This window comes from Magnolia sinica, chromosome 19, assembly GCF_029962835.1.
Source record: "Magnolia sinica isolate HGM2019 chromosome 19, MsV1, whole genome shotgun sequence".
NCBI lineage: Eukaryota > Viridiplantae > Streptophyta > Magnoliopsida > Magnoliales > Magnoliaceae > Magnolia > Magnolia sinica.
Window position 1 is genome coordinate 39,073,840 of NC_080591.1, and position 17,729 is coordinate 39,091,568.

General features: G+C 43.6%; 1 protein-coding gene across 2 annotated transcripts; it reads right to left on the bottom strand.

Moving 5' to 3' along the window:
- Positions 1–12,328: 12,328 nt before the first annotated feature.
- On the bottom strand, positions 12,329–14,278 carry LOC131234899 (uncharacterized). Of its 2 annotated transcripts, XM_058231889.1 has the most exons (2): positions 13,947–14,278; positions 12,329–13,792 (listed from the first exon to the last, which is right to left on the bottom strand). In XM_058231889.1, the coding sequence occupies exon 2, from the start codon at positions 13,788–13,790 to the stop codon at positions 12,441–12,443; it is 1,350 nt and encodes a 449-aa protein (XP_058087872.1). In that variant the 5' UTR covers positions 13,791–13,792; positions 13,947–14,278; the 3' UTR covers positions 12,329–12,440. The 2 variants fall into 2 exon arrangements, with proteins under 2 accessions (XP_058087872.1, XP_058087871.1); XM_058231888.1 differs by having other exon boundaries at positions 12,329–14,278.
- Positions 14,279–17,729: the final 3,451 nt, after the last annotated feature.

Below are 17,729 nucleotides of genomic sequence, written 5' to 3' on the forward strand. Positions count from 1 at the left end.
AAAGAATCTAAAATGAATAAGTAATAGCTTCACAATTGTAGGGACTTATCTCTCAAAGTGATGTCTTGATTAGGCTTGGAATGAATGAAAAACTCTGAGATTCGTCCTATATTTATAGGTAAAAACTCTGTTCCCTCGACTGGTCTAAGGGTTGGTTCGACTAGTCGAAACACCAACCAATTTTCAAAATTTCTTGCGTGATAAGATAAACCCGTTACTTAACTAGTCAAATGGCCTGCTCAACTGGTCGAGCAATGCATTCGACTGGTCGAGTGGGACCAGAAAAGCTTGCTAGACTTTGAGTTGAGCCCTGTTTGACTGGTTGAGACTGTTCACTCGACTGGTCGAGTAGTGTGCACGACTGGTCAAGCCACAACCAAAAATTTTTGAAAATTCTTAACAAATCTTGTGCTGGTCGAGAAATTCTTTGTACTGGTCGAGCCAGTGCCTAGACTAGTCGAAGAAAAGCCTATAAATATATATAATGACCCAAATTCAATATGCAATTAACATAACCTAACCTATGATCAATCTAGGGTCATTCATACCTTAAATGTGATTTTGAAACATCATTCACTTCGGTAGAAAGAGCATAAAGCTTGACCTCGAAGTCTTGAACTTGAGTTTGAGCTAGAGCTTGTGTTCATGAGACTTTAAACTTAAGGTAGTGATCTTGTAATATGAGCTTGAGTACTTAAAACTTGAGCTAGAGGTAATGATCTTAAAACTTGAGCTAGGGGCTGCATCACATGGGCCTCATATACATCAATTGGGCCACATCACATGGGCTTCAAATACATCACAATGGGCCTCATATACATTAAGTGGGCCGCATCATATGGGCCAAATATTCATCACAATGGGCCTCACTCATGGGCCACATATACATCACAATGGGCCTCACTCATGGGACTCATATACATCACATTAAGGTGGGCCTTGCACATTCCAAATGGGCCACAAATACATCACATTGGGCCTCAACAGATGGGACACAATACATCACATTGTCCTCACAGCAGGTGGGTCCTGGTTGCTGCAGGCGGGCCGTACAGATGAACGGCTTGCATGAAACACATACATTATGGTGGATCCCACGTCTCACATGGCCGGATGGAGTAGATGCAACACGTACATCGGTGGGACCCACTTGAAATTTAGATCTCTCATTCTCGTTGCAATACCATAAAACGATCTCTGCAAATGGCTGGATGGTATGGATACAATGCATGCCTTAAGATGGGCCCCTAATTCACCGTCCAGGGATGGATGCGTGGATATACAATACATATTTCAAGGTGGGCCCCACCTATCCAGTAAACGGACAGGTGTGGTCAAGACCCATACATCACAGTTGGGCTCCACACGGCCCGTCTAGATGGATGGCGTGGATACAAACACATACATCAGGGTGCGCCTCATATTACACAGTCCAGATGGACGGTGTGGATACAAGATACATAAATCAAGGTGGGTCCCACCTGCCCACATGTGTGGGGTCGGCCCACCCTTAAAACAGATGGGTGGAGTGGAATTAGGATACATCATGGGATGGCCCACCATCCTCCAGATGGACGGTGTGGACCAAACATAAACATCACGTTGTGGCCCCATGCACAGACAGTCTAGATACACATGTCCAAGGTGTGGGGCCCACATCCAGATGGACAGTACATACATCAAGGTGGACCCCAAGCCAGCACGGATTAAACACTTGCATCGTGGTAGGGTCCACATCTAGTGGACTAGATGCATCAACAAGGTGGGTCCCTTTGAGATTTAAATTTACCTCATTCTCTTATTGCCGCTGCTGTAAGACGGTCACTATAAAAGGGTTGGACGGTGTGGATCATATATACAATGGGTGGGTCCCACCGTCGCATGCACTAAAGGGTGGGGATGTGACCCATACATCACACCCGATCCACACAGATGGACGGTTGGACATAACACATGGCTCGAGATCAGGCCATCCAAGGAGTTGCTGTAGTTAATACAACAGCAAATGTTGTTGCTTGATTCTCACTGTTCAGATGGACGGTTGGGGTATAACGCATACCGAATGCTCAGATCACTGAGCTTGCTGATGTCATCACACAGCTACACAACTGTCCAGGGCTGTTGGACGCCTTGGACGGTCTGGATATGATATATATCCAGCATGGTGGTCCCATGCGGGTGGGCCACATGATTTAGATCAACCTGATATTCGTGTTTTCCTCCGTCCAGGCCCACATCTGGGCGGTCATGATGAAATATGCCCATCATGGTGGGCTTGACAGATGGACGGCGTGGCCGTAAAATACAAGCATAATAAGCGGGCCATAAAATTAGGGAGAGAGAGAGAGACGCGTGTGATGGAGGGGCCTCGCCATTATGGGCCCCTCTAGTATTACAATACATACATCAAGATGGGTCCCAAATAGGATCCATACCATCAATCGGTACGCCCCACTTGGTCCATCATTAAAAACAAAATCCAACTTATAAACCACCCACCGATTGTCTTCTTCTTGGTCCCTTGGCTTCCTTACCTCCTTGGCTTCAACTTTAATGGAGGAAGATAAGGATTGAAGGGTGGAGATGGAAGATTAGGGGGTAGGAAGTGGGCCACACATGGCTCTTCTCATGGAGAGCTCGGACGTTTCCTCTCTCTTGGGATTGCTTGGGAGAAATGGACTTGAGAGAGAGAGAGAGAGAGAGAGAGAGAGGTGATGTAAGAGTGAGTGATGGGTGATGGGTGAGTGTAAGAAAGGGATGGGTGAAGAGAGAGAGAGAGTTGACTTTGGGAATGGGACATGGATGGGTTGTGTGCTCGTTGTACTAGACTTAAGATTGATTGATTGATGGGATGGGTTGTATAGATTCTCTTAAAATTTACAACGTGCGGCATTTTCTTCCAGATTAACGCGAGCCCACATCTCTTGGCCTGGGTATTACATTGGTACGCAAGTCGTGGCGTTAGAATCACGGCGACGGCGCGGTCGCAAGGGTACAAGTCTCCGGGTAAGCTGACTCAGGTTGACAGGGGGCAACCCAGGGTCGCGCACAAATGCTATTTATGCATCGCGGGTCCCTGAAATTCGACCGGGAGGACGCGGAAGCCTATGGAACAGTATGCTGTAGGATTACGAGCCTTACAGCTCTCTCCTCCTAATAAAAATTTTGTCCTCAAAATTTAACCCACAACACAACCAATACAGATCTCACAAAGGGAGAGAAATCCCATCACTATAGATATAATCAGAATACAACATACCAACATAATCAAACACATAAGAGATAGGGATAACGCCCACAAATCTCAGCCACTTGCTCCCAAGACGCCTCATCAGCACTATGATGACCCCACTAATCCTCGGATCTCGGTCAGAAATGATCGAAACTGGAATACTATGCAGTCTCACAATCTTAACGGTAGGAGTTATGTCAGAAAGTTTCTAAGTTGTTCAAACTCGGGGATCTAATCATTCTAAATTCCCAACAATCATAGAGTGAAGGTTAGTTATCGACATATATGTGATGTTATCCTCAGGTATTCCCAAGTTATGCTCTAATACCAACTTCTGTCATACCCCAAACTCAGAAACCGGGCTCACAAAATTCCCGATCACCAAATCCGGTGCTGATAGCCTCTGTAGTACCCCATTCTCGGCTTCCGGTGCCCATACGTCAGATTTTGATCCTGGGATCCTAAAAGGAGGATTTTCCAATGTATATTTATCTCGTAAGAAGCATAACCACAAGTTTACCCTAATCACAAAGGCAACATCATCATCATATATCCACTAATATAAACAGTTGAATACAGTACTGAAAAGGAAATACATATGTCGAAAATCAAAGCTCCAGAAGATAGCTTAAAGGGTGGGTAAGTGTGTGCTCAACGCTGCTGCTACCTAACGCCACCTGCACGTATCTATTGTACATAAGCTTATAGAAAGCTTAGAGGGTGGTGTAAGTGTGTGCTTAAGGTAAGTGTCGAGTATGCAATATCAGAGTAATACGGAAACATGCTGGTAAGTCCATAATTACCATTAGCCTTATCCAGGCTATGCGATCAAGAAATATAATAAACCAATACCATATACTGAGGAAGCAATGTACATCAACTATGTAATGTAGAGACATAGTAAGCCAAATATCATATGTTGAGGATGCAATGCAATATGCGGTGCGAATGAAATGACTAAGCTGAGTGTAAAGTCGGGATGATAACACGTAGTATCACAGACTATGGAGTCCATCACAAGGGACTTCTATCCAAACCAGTCACATACCTAAATTTGGATAGCCAGACTCAATGTGGTAAACTCTTGATCTCAGGTTGGTCGTGCGTCCTAACCAAAATCCTGGCCACTACGAATCCTGGCCACTACGAAGGTACACATGATGATTTGCTTACGCATCACCAGCCCGAGTGTACAGTGAATGAATGAGTCATGTATTAAGTACGCAACTCCTACTCAGTAAGTCCACATATCAATATAGCTCATCTCTGGGATATCACTGAGGTCTAGTACACTCCACAATGGCTGCCGCCTCCCTAGCCGCACAACCAGCGAGTGGAAAAGACCTTACTATCCACCTAGCCAGTAGTCTGCCAATACCTACCTGGCTCGTCGTTAGCAGATCCATTTATGAGCTGGTCATACTCAGCCTAGCTTACAACCCCCTCACTTGGGCGGATAAGGCGACACCCCCTTCCAACCGATCACGACATAGTGGGAGACACCGCTTACTGGTATTTGGCACTCAGACGCTCATGTATCCACTCGGTCTAGAGTTAGGGTATCCTTCGGTACCAAGATGATTCTGGGACTCTCACCCAAGGATATCCTATGTGCCCACAGTGCTAGAACCAAATATTTTCAGTATCCCATCTGGTCATCCACTATGAACCTGTGGAGGCCACAGCTCTGATATCGCTAAGGCGACAAGTGATCAAGTCACACAAATGCAAGATGCATGAGTTATACCATCCAGTCTTGCGTCAAACTTGCGCATACCACGCGATCATTTGGGGTAACTTCGTCTCTCAGGGAGTCCCATAATAATCCACCCAATGGCATGTGTTATGATCAAACACTCCTCATATCAAGCATACATATGATGCACATGAGTATGGATCGTGGAGTTATACTAGGCATGTTATATGATGATGATGTACTCTCTTCATATCAAGGATGGATCTAGACGGCCTACTCATATCAGGAATGAGCCTAACGGGCATAAGGGAAGGTCACAATGTGGACATTTAACCATCATTGCTCTTACAATGTGGACATCAAACCATCATTGCTCCCAAGGCATGGCCTATCATAAACATCATTACATACATCAAGGTGGAATCATACATCACATCGGTTCTCACATACATCGCATTGGGCCTCACAAAAGGGCCTCACTCATGGGCCTCTCATGTATCACATCGGGCCTCACTCATGGGCCTCATATACATCACATGGGGCCGCATCACATGGGCCTCATATACATCAAGTAGGCCGCATCACATGGGGTTCAAATACATCACAATGGGCCTCACTCATGGGCCTCATATACATTAAGTGGGCCACATCACATGGGCTAAGTATTCATCACAATGGGCCTCACTCATGGGCCACATATACATCACAATGGGCCTCACTCATGGGCCTCATATACATCACATTAAGGTGGGGCCTGCACATTCCAAATGGGCCACAGGCCACAAATACATCACATTGGGCCTCATCAGATAGGCCACAATGCATCACATTGTCCTCACAGCAGGTGGGTCCTGGATGTTGCGAGCGGGCCCTACAGATGAACGGCCTGCATGAAACACATGCATTATGGTGGATCCCACGTCTCACGTGGCCGGACGGAGTAGATACAACACGTACATCGGTGGGACCCACTTGAAATTCAGATCTCTCTCATTCAGGTTGCAATGCCATAAAATGATCTCTGCAAATGACTGGACGATATGGATACAATGCATGCCTTAAGATGGGCCCACAATTCACCGTCCAGGGATGGATGGCGTGATATAAAATACATATTTCACGGTGGGCCCAACCCATCCAGCAAACTGACGGGTGTGGTCAGGACCCATACATCACGGTTGGGCTCCACACAGCCTATCTAGATGGACGGTGTGGATACAAACACATACATCAGGGTGCGCCCCATATTGCGCCGTCTAGATGGACGGTGTGGATACAAGATACATAAATAAAGGTGGGTCCCACCTGACATGTGTGGGGTGGGCCCACCCTTAAAACAGATGGGCGGAGTGGAATTAGGATACATCATGGGATGGCCCACCATCCTCTAGATGGACGGTGTGGACTAAACATAAACATCACATTGTGGCCCCATGCACGGACAGTTTGGATGCACACGTCCAAGGTGTGGGGCCCAAGTCCAGATGGACGGTACATACATCAAGGTGGACCCCAAGCCAGCACGGATGAATCACTTGCATCATGGTAGGGTCCACGTCCAGTGGACTGGATGCATCAACAAGGTGGGTCCCTTTGAGATTTAGATCTACCGCGTTCTCTTATTGCTGCTACTGTAAGACGGTCTCTACAAAAGGGTTGGACAGTGTGGATCACATATACAATGGGTGGGTCCCACCGTCCCATGCACTGGATGGTGGGGATGCGACCCATACATCACAGCCGGTCCACACAGATGGACGGTTGGACATAACACATGACTCGAGGTCAGGCCATCCAAGGAGTTGCTGCAGTTAATACAACAACAAATGTTGTTGCTTGATTCTCACTATTTAGATGGACGGTTGGGGTATAATGCATACCAAATGCTCAGATCACTGAGCTTGCTGATGTCATCACACAGCTACACAGCCGTCCAGGGCTGCTGGATGCCCTGGATGGTCTGGATATGATATATATCTAGCATGGTGGTCCCACACGGGTGGGCCACACGATTTAGATCAACTCGATATTCGTGTTTTCCTCCGTCCAGGCCCACATCTGGGCGGTCAGGATGAAATATGCCCATCATGGTGGGCCTGACAGATGGACAGTGTGGCCATAAAATACAAGCATAATAAGCGGGCCATAAAATTAGAGAGAGAGAGAGAGAGAGAGAGAGAGAGAGAGAGAGAGAGAGAGAGAGAGAGAAGTGTGTGATGGAGGGGCCCCGCCACTATGGGCCCCTCTAGTATTATAATACATTAGGTCCCAAATAGGATCCATACCATCAATCGGTACGCCCCACTTGGTCCATCATTAAAAACAAAATCTAACCTACAAATCACCCACCGATTGTCTTCTTCTTAGTCCCTTAGCTTCCTTAGCTCCTTGGCTTCAACTTTAATGGAGGAAGATAAGGATTGAAGGGTGGAGATGAGAGATTAGGGGGTAGGAGGTGGGCCAGACATGACTCTTCTCATGGAGAGCTTGGACGTTTCCTCTCTCTTTGGATTGCTTGGGAGAAATGGACTTGAGAGAGAGAGAGAGAGAGAGAGAGAGAGAGAGAGAGAGAGAGAGAGAGAGGTGATGTAAGAGTGAGTGATGGGTGATGGGTGAGTATAAGAAAGGGATGATTGGAGAGAGAGAGAGAGAGAGAGAGAGAGAGAGAGAGAGAGAGTTGACTTTGGGAATGGGAGAGGGATGGGTTGTGTACTCATTGTACTTGACTTAAGATTGATTGATTGATGTGATGGATTGTAGAGATTCTCTTCGGATTTGCAACACCCGGCGTTTTCTTCGAGATAAACGCGGGTCCACATCTCCTGGCCTAGGTATCGCATCGGTGCGCAAGTCGAGGCGACGACACAGTTGCAAGGGTACAAGTCTCGGGCTGCGCCGACTCAGGTTGTAGGGTGCAACACAGGGTCGCGCGTAAATGCTATCTACATGTCACGGGTCGCCGAAATTCGACTGAGAGGACTGCGGACGCCTATAGAATGGTACGGTTTAGAATTACGGGCCTTACAGCTTATGCAGGAATTGGCGGCAATAGGGATAAACAAACCCTTGCTAACCAATTGTAGCCAGGCCCAAGTGGTGGACTTAACCAGACACGATATCTAATTGCTTGCAAAATGGAAGTAGACTAGCTGGTGTACCACACACCACCAACCTGGCTGATGTGGGTACATGTCATGCCAAGACAATGGCCAACGCACATGGAGGTCCTAGTTGCACGAACAATTCAAAGGAAATCAAAGTTACATTGGCCCCACAGTGATGTATTTATTATATCACACTGTTTATCTATTTGGCTAGATCATTTCAGAGCATGAGCTCAAAAATGAATCATATCCAAAGATCAAGTGGACCACACCACAAATAACAGTGGTGACAATGATTTTCACCATTAAAACACATTCATAGGGCCTACCATAATGTTTATTTTCCATCCAACCTGGTCATAAGGTCACATAGCCATTAATAAAGAGGAAAAACAAATACCATATTGATCCAAAACTTCCTTAACCCCAAAAGGTTTTCAATGGTAGACGTTCAATCCCCCACTTCTTTTTAAAGTTCAGTCCACTTTATCTTTAGATCCATCTTATTTTTCGGCTCAAACCTTACAACAAGCGGTTTATATATAACACATTACCTCATGGTGGGACCCACATAATTTGGCCACATCAACACACCAGCCACGTCGGTGGTATGCCAATCCACTTCCTGAAAAATTGAACCTGCAGCTGGTGTATCACACACCACTGACTTGGCTGGTGTGTTTAGATCACTAAGTTTCATGGGCCCCATCATGAGGTATGTGTTATATCCAAACCGTTCATACATTTGGCGAGCTCATTGTAAGATTTGAGCTGAAAAATAAGTTGGATTCAAAGGTCAAGTGGACCACATTGCAAAAAGCATTGGGGGATTGAGCGTCTACCATCCTAACCCTCTCGAGGGTCACAAGAGTTTTGGATGAATATGATATTTGTTTTTTACCTTCCATCGAGGTCTGCCTGACCTTGACAGATTTGATGGAAAATAAACCTTAGGATGGGTCATACAAATGTTTTAACGGTGAGAATCATTATCCCCACTATTATTGATGGTGTGGTCCAATTTAAGCTTTAGAAATGAGTCATTTTGAAGCTGATGCAATAAATTGATCTTTGTCAAAATGGATGAAGAGTGTGATATAATAAATATGTCTCCGCACGACACATACATACACTAGCCACGACTTGGCTTCTGGTACAACAGCCGATCCGCTCCCAATCCCACCACCGGTTGATAACCGATGATTGGAATCGTGAGCATATTCAGCCTCTATGTTCCTTCAGCAAGGGTAATTCTACCTGTCGCTTGCACGTGGGATGTGCAGATTCAATTAAGACCGTTCATCACGTGCTACAGACGGTCAAATCACTCCTAACAACCTCCAACTAAGTGAGAAGCTGTCTGCAACACCACTTGGATAGTTCATGATACCGCCGCCTGATGCGACCTGTATCCAGCAAGCTCGGTGTGACCCTGACCGTAGGAGCCACATCAATGCATGAAATGTATATCCACACCGTTCATCTGTTTTTTTAGATTATTTTTAATAATTAGTGAAAAAATGAAACAGATACAAATTTCAGGTGCAAAACTCCACTGGAAACAGTAGTCATTGAACACCAATCATTAAAAATTTCCAGGGTCCTCCTTAATGTTTTTGAACCATCCAACCTGTTGATAAGGTAACAAAGACCTGGATGAAAGGGAAAAAAGTTATAGTCTTGATCGAAAACTTTTGTAGCCTACAAAAGGCTTTTAATGGTCAGTAATCACTGTTTCCTGTGGTGTGGTCGACTTAAATTTTTTATCTGCTTTATTTTTGGAATATTCTTTAAAATAAACTGTTAAAACAGATGGACAGTGTGGATATATATTGCATACATTGAGGTGGGGCCTACACTCAGAGTTGCACGTGCATAGCTGGTTCCAGGGTTGCAGCCAAGATGCTCTAAGTTCATAATGTTTAATAAAGGGAAAGAAGTTGTCCTCATTTAATGCACAAAAGTCCTTCCACTTAAATGTTTGACCAGTGCAATTTTGAGCCATTGAACCATTTACAACAGGCACAGGCACATATCATCATCATCACATTATTTTACGTCTACTAAGGTAGGGATGTCAAGGTCATGGTCAGCCCAAGCCACCTGATTAGACATGTAGTGTTTATGGTATCTAATATGCATACAACTGACTATCTAAACTATATATAACAGGTATCACTATAGATATTATTGTTAAAATCCTGCAATTTATTATTCACATTGGATCGCCGAAAAATTGGCTGAATTCCTTTTTAGATGAATCTTATAATTATATTATTTGAATCCTATGCCTTACTATTTAAAATTCGATCTAATTATACTTTTCTTGCTTTTTATTTTTTTGGCTTTGGTTTTATGCTTTTAAATTGGTTGCGACTTTAATTTGTTTTTAAAACAAGTCAATTATTTCTATTATTCTTTAAAAGAGATTAAATGATGGATCTCTCTTCAACCTTAATTACTGAGACTTTTTCTTGTGATTTTTCATTTAATTGGTAGAGACTAAATTAATCTATGAGATAGGTGATATCTTTTTATTGAGGATTGTGATCATGCTGTGCTAATTATATTGTAATAATGATAATGCAAATTTGACATATTATCCATTTTTGCTTGGTGTTTGACATGACATGCATCTACAAATCACTTTGCCTAAGATTTAACATAAATCATGAGTTTTAGGATTTTGACAACTATGATCTCACACACACACACGCGCGCGCACATATAAAATCTGTGTGTGTGTTTTTTCCAATCCTATTCAAGGCATAACAATGAGAGTGCTCATTAAATGAGCAAAATAGATCTTGAAACTAATCAATGTTAATATACCTAGTATTTGTTGATATGAAGTAGTCTAGTGATCTCCACCATCCGAGTTACCGCTATTGGAATTGTAATAGGTTAGATCACAAAATTTTGGCTATTTTCTTTATCTAATGAATGAGGAGTCCATTTTGAAGTCATCTGCTTTGCACTCACCCCTTCGACATGAATCACATAAGGGTAAATTGATACAATAAAAACCTATGGTAAAATGCTCACCCGTGATAGATTTTACCACTCAAGGATTTTCCCATCTAGCTATGTTTTCCTATGCTTGCCCTGGTTCATCTATGTGGAGAAGAAAGGTAAGCCAAAGGAGCTGACTTTATGGAAGTGGGTAGTAGATCATTACTATTTTGAGGTAAAAACCAAATCTAAGTAGTGGCAAGGATGAAGCTATATTTAGTCTATGGTCAGTTCATTCAGTTAGCTTATCTAGATAGTTGATCCCACACACACACACGCGCGCGCGCACACACACACATATATAAGTTGTCAATTGCTAGTATCCTGACATTACTACTCTTCATACATTGATGGGAAGTGAATGATGATATTTTTATTTCTCTAATTTATTCATATTTTTCAGATTCTTCTGATCTTTTTAAAGAAAATAAAAATAAAAATCTTATTTATGATTTAACACAATTTAAACCTTTTAATGATCTGCAATACGATAATAATTTTAACAATGTTGGTTGTAGTCAACTTATCCATGAAATTAGCATTTGGAGTAATAAACTTTGGGACTTTGGGTCTTAGAAGGATATTGGAGGGTTTTCCAACATAGGGAAAGGTTGTTGGGTAACATGGACGTATCTTCAACCATGGGCATTTGTTCTATTTTACAAATTACCCTGCACCCTTTCACTCATCTGCTGCCCATACCCACACTCTCTAAGTGTGTGGTGCATACCTTTTAAGTCTTCTCCTCTCCATTTTTTTTTTCTGTGTGTGGGGTCCATATCTTTTAATTCTTCTCCTCTAGGCATCTGATCTGCCATACATACCAGTTATTATAATGACCTTGACCTGACCCATCTGGACTACCGATTCATCCAACATTTACAACTGGCTCAACCCAAATGCACCTTGGAGTTTAGTCTAAGCCAAAACCAAAACCAAAATGGGCCTACTACAGGCCCAAGAGCAACCTGATTATTTATGTACTCAACCAAACCCATGGAATAATGTGCTGGACCTCAGAACATCCTAACGATGAATTGGACTGAACAATTTTGATCAAACCAAACCCAATGGACCTCGGAGTTTAGACTCGATCCTAACCCATAATGTGCCAGACCGGACGACCAAACTGGCTGGCCTGACCCTTAAAGCCTATGCCCAGGCCTTGGCCCTGGACCTTCCAATTCATAAATCAATCAATCCAAAGGAGAGAGGAGAGATTCTACACAACAAGCACATTCCCATTCTTTTTTTTCTTTTTTTCTTTTATATATATATCATAGGAAGACGGAAGAACTACAACAAAATAAAAAGAATGCCTGAAATAGCTAAAAGCCAGTGGCAAAACAAAAGAAAACAGCAAATGGAATGGAAATCTATTCTCCTAGTTGTAGTATTATCCAGTAGTGATAGAAGAAGGGTGGTCGGGTCTCCTGGAGTGAAGGTCCAGTTCCAGCTCCTTGTGTCTGAGCAGCAGCACCATCCTCTCGTTCTCCAGCCTCATCCTCTCATTGTCCAGCTTCAGCCTCTCCAGCTCCCTCTCCTTCTTCCCACTGAATTTCAGCCACTTTAACCTCTGTTTCTCCAGCTCGAACGCCTGGCACTGGTACCCCACCCGCTGCTCCTCCAGCTGCGCCGCCCGGTTCCTCAGCCACTGCCGCTGTTCCCATGGGCTTTTCGTTCCGTCCTGCATCATCCCCATCAACTCACAGCTCAGCTGCTGCATCGACGATGACGATTTCGACCAAGGCCTCTGTCTCTTGTTAGAGGGTGGTGTCGATAGCAGCCCCTTTTCATCTTCGTGCCCATGACACCCTCTCTGTTCATTGCCAATGACACCCCCATCTCCTCCAATTTCATCCTCATCTTCTTCGTCATCGTCATCATCGTAATCATCTTCTTCTTCCTCCTCTTCCGCATCCCTCTCCTCCTCTTCCTCTTCTCTACCCCCTCTTTCTCTCCTCCCAGCAGACGCAACAATGCTTTCCGAAGAATGGAAGCATCGCTGCTGCTGGAGCTGCTGTTGAGACGACTGATCTAGCCCAACAGCAGAGGTGACGCCACCGGCATTTGCTCCACTGCTACTGCTGTGATAGGCACACATCTCACGAAAGAAGAGATGTTTGGAATTGAGGAGCTTTCGTACCTCCTCCTTCATCTTGGGAGAGAGCTGATCCATGGTGTCGAGGAGACTCTGATTCTCCACCACCCGACATGCCGTCCCCTTCCCCAAGATGTCATTCACCCGCTTATACCGTTTGTTCAGGTCATTGAACTTGTCCTCGCACTGCTGCGGCGATACGTAGAATCCCTTCTCCATCATCGCCCGCGACACTGATTTCCATTTTCCCTTCTTCTGCAGCAGCCCACCACCACTAACGCCTTTCTTCTTTCCAACCGGGTCATTTTCGGTTGCAGCACCACCTCCATCATCACCAACATAGTACACCATCATGATCAGAAGCCTAACCATGCTGTCTGTCCACTTCATTCGCTGCCACGGGGAGGCCCCGACCCGCTTACTGGCTCCACCGGATTGGGTGTCGCCGTCCTGGTCGTCCTCATCGCTCAATACCGTCATCTGCTGCTGCTGCTGCTGCTGCTGCTGTTTTCCTTTGGGATTGTACGCAAAAGGGTGCTTTGCTTGCTGCTGCTGCTGAGTCTGGGATTGATGGTCTGTCGCGAACGACACAATCTGGTGCTGGTGCTGCTGATGTTGATGAAGAGGCATGTCTAGACCCAGCATTCCTGATGGCATGCCCGGCATCATTCCTCCACCCATCCCATTCGCTTCCATTTCAATGAAGCTCTCTCTCTCTCTCTCTCTTCTTGTATTTATTTCCAGAAAGGGGTATTAATTACAGAGAAAGGAAAAGAGAGACTGGTGGGAAATCGAACTCACCTTGTTAGTCGGGATCGTTGTAGTGGATGGCCCCTTGTATTTGTGGGATCTTTTTCATTGCCCACAATCGAAATCTCCCCTCTTCATCCTTTACTATCATCCTTATTACACCGCCTTGTGGTTGTGTGATTGTACGAATCTTGCAATGCTCCTCTATCTATTTTATTTTATTCTTCTGAAACGATGTAGATATAGGTAGAGAGAGAGAGAATGCAATGAACGGAAAGGGAATAGAAAGAGAGAGATACAGAGGGTGGAGCAGCCGGTTTTGAGCGGATGGTTTTGCGAAGGCTGATTTTAGAAACTGCCCATGGTTTTGTGGGCAACTCAGTCCACAGGATCCAAAAAGAAGAAAAACTATAAGTTGGTTTTGACCATGGCAAAATATATAAAAAGCCTTTTTAAAAGCTTTTATAGTTGATGATTCCCAGGGCACGTTTGAAGCTACGTGGGGCCAATTGAGATGTCCCTGAGAAATCCACACCGTTCATCAGTTTCTCTAGCTCACCTTAGGATATGATTTAAAAATTGAGCCAGATCCAACACGTAGGTGAATTACACTAAATGAAGCAGTGGGATAGAAATGCTAACCATTGAAAATAAAAGTGTCCCGGTCTCATTATGATGTTTGTATGCCATCCTAACCATTCTTAAGTTCACTTTAACCAGGATGAACTGAAAAAACAAATACTAGCCGGAACCAAAACTTGTGTGGCTGAAAATGGTTTTGAGGCAGACATTCTGTCCCCATTGTTCCATGTAGGGTGGTCCCCATAGCCTTTGGATCTCCTCATTTGCGGAATATATGCTAACATCAGCCGGAGAATATGTATTTCTCACAGGCATCTAAATAGGCCTCATTTATCTTCCGACCACAGGCGCAGGCAACTGAGTCCAATTACTCTGGTGGGTCTTCCTTAATGTTAAGGGATTATTTATTTTATTTTTTTTAAAAAAAACATTTTTTCTTCGTTCCAAACTTAGTAGGTGGTGTTGCTGTTTTTTAAATTTCAATCAAATGATTAGTGCGGGTGTGTTAGAATTGAATGTGATGATTAGTTCAAATCAAATAGACATCAAAAATTGACCATATATGACCAAGATCTAATAAAATCCGCTGCCTATTTAGCCACTTTTGTAACATTATTTAAGATGATCAGGAAATTGTCAGAGTGTGAGATTCATCCTTTGAAATTGGATCACACTTCTGCCTTTTCTACGAAAAGACTTTTTCTCTTAGGTACATAGAAAACAAAAAAAATAAAAAATAAAAAATAAAAAAATTCTTATAGTCAGTTGCAAAGAATAATCACAGAACGCCTCTTTGTACACTAAACTTTACTTGGTACTCGAACTGAATTCAATATAAGTATGAATTGGAATTACAGTTAAAGTTAACAACTACTTAATTACTATTATAGATACAGATTACACTAAGGAATGTAAATGACATAAAGATAAAGGTAATTGAAAGATAATTTTGGTTAGGTTTGGTTGGCATGAGACAACTTCTGTTGAATTTATTTACTATTTATAACCTTAACCTTGCTATCTGGATATTTCTTATGTTCTGATGGTTGATGCAACCTATTAGCACTACTGAGCTCCTAAAGACTTTGCTTCTTAACTTGCCACCTGACAGATAACCATTCCAAGCTTCCTTGCTAACTCGATCACGTTTTGTTTGACCACTATTATTTTATAGATGACATAGCATTGCTCGATAGACGCTAACTATATACTTGCAAAATCCTCTTCGATTATCTCCACAGATTTTAAATACACTACGCAACTCATGTAAAATTAGACATGTCTCTTTTTAATTGACTCTTGAAGGAACAAACAAAAATAGGGTAAAACATTCCCCCCCCCCCCCCCCAAAAAAAAAAATGCCGTTTTGCCTTTAGTAAAAGGTGAAAGCGACGTGTGACCGCTCATAAATGTGATATTCCGTAGTACACGTGATGATGCCTCATTTACCATGCACGACCGAGACAATTTCGAATGATGGTTGTGCTTTCCTTTTTGGATCGAGAGTTATTCCTGTAGTGACACATGTATGAGCGTTGCACCATACGAGATCATGATTATACCCTAATTAATACACCCGATTTTGACCGATTTATACCCTATTTCAACATGTTTCCCCATTTTCTTAAGCTTTTTTCCTTGTTTCTTTGCTTTTGAAACCCTAACTCTCTCTAGTATCAGTGATGGTTGCTTCCTCATCCTCTGTTTCTCCAACCTTCTAATAAGATAACCCGATACATGATTAGAAGGTATTCCCCAAAAATTCACCAACGAGATAATCTTCAAATCATCGCTTGGTGATTATTTCTGTCTTAGCCTAGCCTTCTTCAACGGAATTGAAGTTGACAAGATCTGCTCTATGGACCGCTTCTTTGCAATCTGCCCTGGCAAAAATATGCTGATTCAGTCCCAATCGATTTCCAATCCTTCTGATGCCTTAAAGACCTCACGATCTTGGTCAAAACCTTTATTAGGATGGCACGATTGGTTTGATCGTATTGCTGCATAGCATGAGGTTTCTTGGAGAGAAACCGACATCTATGAATGCATCAAGCTATCGTTGTACGATTACACAGCATATCACCCTCTCCTCACCGCAACATCGACCTTCTTGAATTCATCCACCAACACCTTCTTCGGATGTGGCTCTATGAGTCTAGCAATTTTGAACTTCTGTGCCCTTACACATCTTCTTCCTTTTGACAGAGCAATTTTTCCAACCTTTACTCACAATGAAAAGAGACACTTCAGCAATAAGGTTGGCAAGGCCTATTCCCATTTCATGCTCACCTATTGAAAACATGAAGGCCCGTCGAGTATGAAGAACACACGACTTTCTTGTTACTATGGATCTTCCGATATCTAATCTGTGTGAATGCGCTCTAGATCACCAACAAATATGTTCAATTAGTCTAGGCACTTGCACAAGGCAAAAACTAGCACTTACAGCCTCTGTGCTCGGCCACCTATATAAAGGCATATACAAGCTAACCACGAAAGGTCTGTTTCACAATGAAGGACCATTATAGCTTCTCCAAATGTGGTTGTATGAGTATTTTCGTTCCTTTCTTGTACCTTCTCCTCCCCTTGATCATTTCATTTATACTTCTTACAATCACTGCAATATTCAATTATCTTAAGAAGTCCATACTTTTTCCACCAATATGGACTCTCTTTTCTTTCCTCTTAATGCCGACAAGCGTTACTGCACTTTCACCCGTTTTTTATTGAAAGAGTTTGGCCCAACCCGGTTCACAGGAAATTTTAAAGAAAATGACGAGCAGTCAACTTCTCTGATGCTTCAAAGTTACCTTATCGGTAGGGACCTCCCCTAGGGTGGTAAAGTGAAGACTAGTAGGTAGAAGTGTACACGAGTTGATCCGAGCCGAGCTTTGCCTAGCTCGAATCGACTCGGCTAGCTAGAGTTAGAGGTGTACGCGAGTCGATCCAAGATGAGCTTTGCCCAGCTCGGCTTGACTCGGCCAGCTAAAGTCCTCAGCTCGAGCTTGGATTGGCAGCTCGACTTGGCTCGGTTAGCAGCTCGGTCCAGTTTCAGTTGAGTTTGAGTTTGAGTTTTCGAGCTGAGTTTTGAGTTTCTATCTGATTGGGCCATAGCCACAAAGCCAGTGGTCGGGTGGGGTCCACTAATCAGACGGACATTGCTCACCACTTACCACACCTCGGCTGGAGGGTGGAGGCAATGTGACTGATGAGATGAGGAGAGGAGAAGAGGAGACTCACCTTTTGGTTGCT